General features: G+C 42.5%; 1 protein-coding gene across 1 annotated transcript; it reads right to left on the reverse strand.

The window, feature by feature from the left end:
* Window positions 1–474: 474 nt before the first annotated feature.
* Window positions 475–1,305, reverse strand: LOC127632109 (class A basic helix-loop-helix protein 9-like). Its single transcript, XM_052110616.1, has one exon. It carries the CDS (start codon window positions 1,303–1,305, stop codon window positions 475–477), a length of 831 nt encoding a protein of 276 aa, XP_051966576.1.
* Window positions 1,306–1,646: the final 341 nt, after the last annotated feature.

Consider the following 1,646-nt stretch of genomic DNA (forward strand, 5'->3'; position numbering starts at 1 on the left):
GTAACTTATATCATGTTTATCGTACACTGAGTTGCTTTATTTGGGGTTTGTGCATGAGAAATAAATCAGGAATTTTTAAGTTGTAACCAAGTCTTTGAGGCTAAATTAATGCAATAGATACATCCTCTTCAAACCATTGTTTCTTAAGTTGTTAGGATTTAAAAAAAAAAAAAAAGAAAAATTAGGTTTCCTTTTTTGCATTTACAACATACTCAACATATTAAACAATAAATATTTACAATGTACACTATGCTTTTAACAAACATATAGGGAAGTTTTTTAACAGGCATTTGCTGTAATATACAGTATATTTCCCAACCTGAGATACACTCCAAACTCTAACTGAAGGCAAATATTTTCCATACATACACAGCAGTATTCTATCGCACACATTTTTACATATACAATGTACAATATGTTTATATTTATGAACTGCTAATGCTTTCCATCATAAGAGCACCATAAAAAAGCTACTCAGTGCATACTCAGAGAATGTTGGTATCCTTGACATTGCAGGTAGCCTAGCTGCCAAGACAAAGGCACAGTAGTAGAGTCTGCACAGTTGTCAATGTGGTTCTGATGACAGCTGACCCTCATCCCATGTTGACATCCAGGTCCCACACTGTAGTATTCAGTATTTTGTTCATCCCATTGGTGACTATAATGTCCATGATTCATGTGGAGCTCACTGTTGGTGGTGCACTGGCTGTAGTGAGGGGATGGTGAGCTTGAGATTTCCTGATACAAAATCCCAGGTATATCTGGGGAGACTGTGTGGGCATAGGTTCCCTGGAGCTCTGAATGATGATGAAGGTAGTTCTCCACTGGTTTCATGGATGTTCTTGACTTCTTGTGTAACAGATCATTCTCTTCTGGCTGTCTGTGGCATTCCGTATGGGTGCAGGGTGGTGCATCTGGTTCCATGGTTGAATGTGTCCGCAGGTACAAAGACAGTGCTGAAATATGGTGGAAGGCACGTTTTAGCGTCGCAATCTTGGAGAGACGCTTTCCACTGAGGTCGTGCTTGAGAACGGTGCGTAAGGCGTTGAAAGCCTGATTGTAGTCAGAGATACGCTTTCGCTCTCGGATGTTTGCTGCATCTCTTCGTGCTTTGGACCGCACTGGTCGATTACGCCTCTTAACCACCTTGACTCCCTCTGTGTCACTGGGGCTGGAAGAGCGCTCTGAACGGGAAGGGAGCCTTGCAGGGCTTTCAGCACCACAATCACCAACCTGACCCATAGGACAATCCTCCAACTCATCATCTGAGACATCAGATTCTGCACTGGTGCTGGCCAGACTCATCACTGATTACACAACCGCTACGCTTTGCAAAATACAAATGTTATCTTTGGTATAAATGATGATAGCTGTCACACTTGTGGTTCTTTATGGTTTAGAGAGAGCTAGCAGATCATAAACTGGTTGAAATCCTCCTCTCTCCTACCAGATTCGATCTATCAGTCTCAGCTGAGGTGAGAGTGGTTTTTAAAGGCAATCTCTGGATGTGTCACGTGGGTCAGCTGCCTATAAGCAAAGGTGTATTATGTGTTTACAAGTGCCCTCCAGGCAAACTTAGACATCAGTCAACAGGCTCTGACACTCCTCCTCGGTGCACAGGATCTACTCTTTCCTACTGTACAAGT

The sequence above is a fragment of the Xyrauchen texanus genome, chromosome 38 (genome assembly GCF_025860055.1).
Source record: "Xyrauchen texanus isolate HMW12.3.18 chromosome 38, RBS_HiC_50CHRs, whole genome shotgun sequence".
NCBI lineage: Eukaryota > Metazoa > Chordata > Actinopteri > Cypriniformes > Catostomidae > Xyrauchen > Xyrauchen texanus.

Excerpts from the sequence above, each read along its gene's own strand:
- LOC127632109 (XM_052110616.1), bottom strand. The coding sequence starts at position 1,305 with ATGAGTCTGGCCAGCACCAGTGCAGAATCTGATGTCTCAGATGATGAG.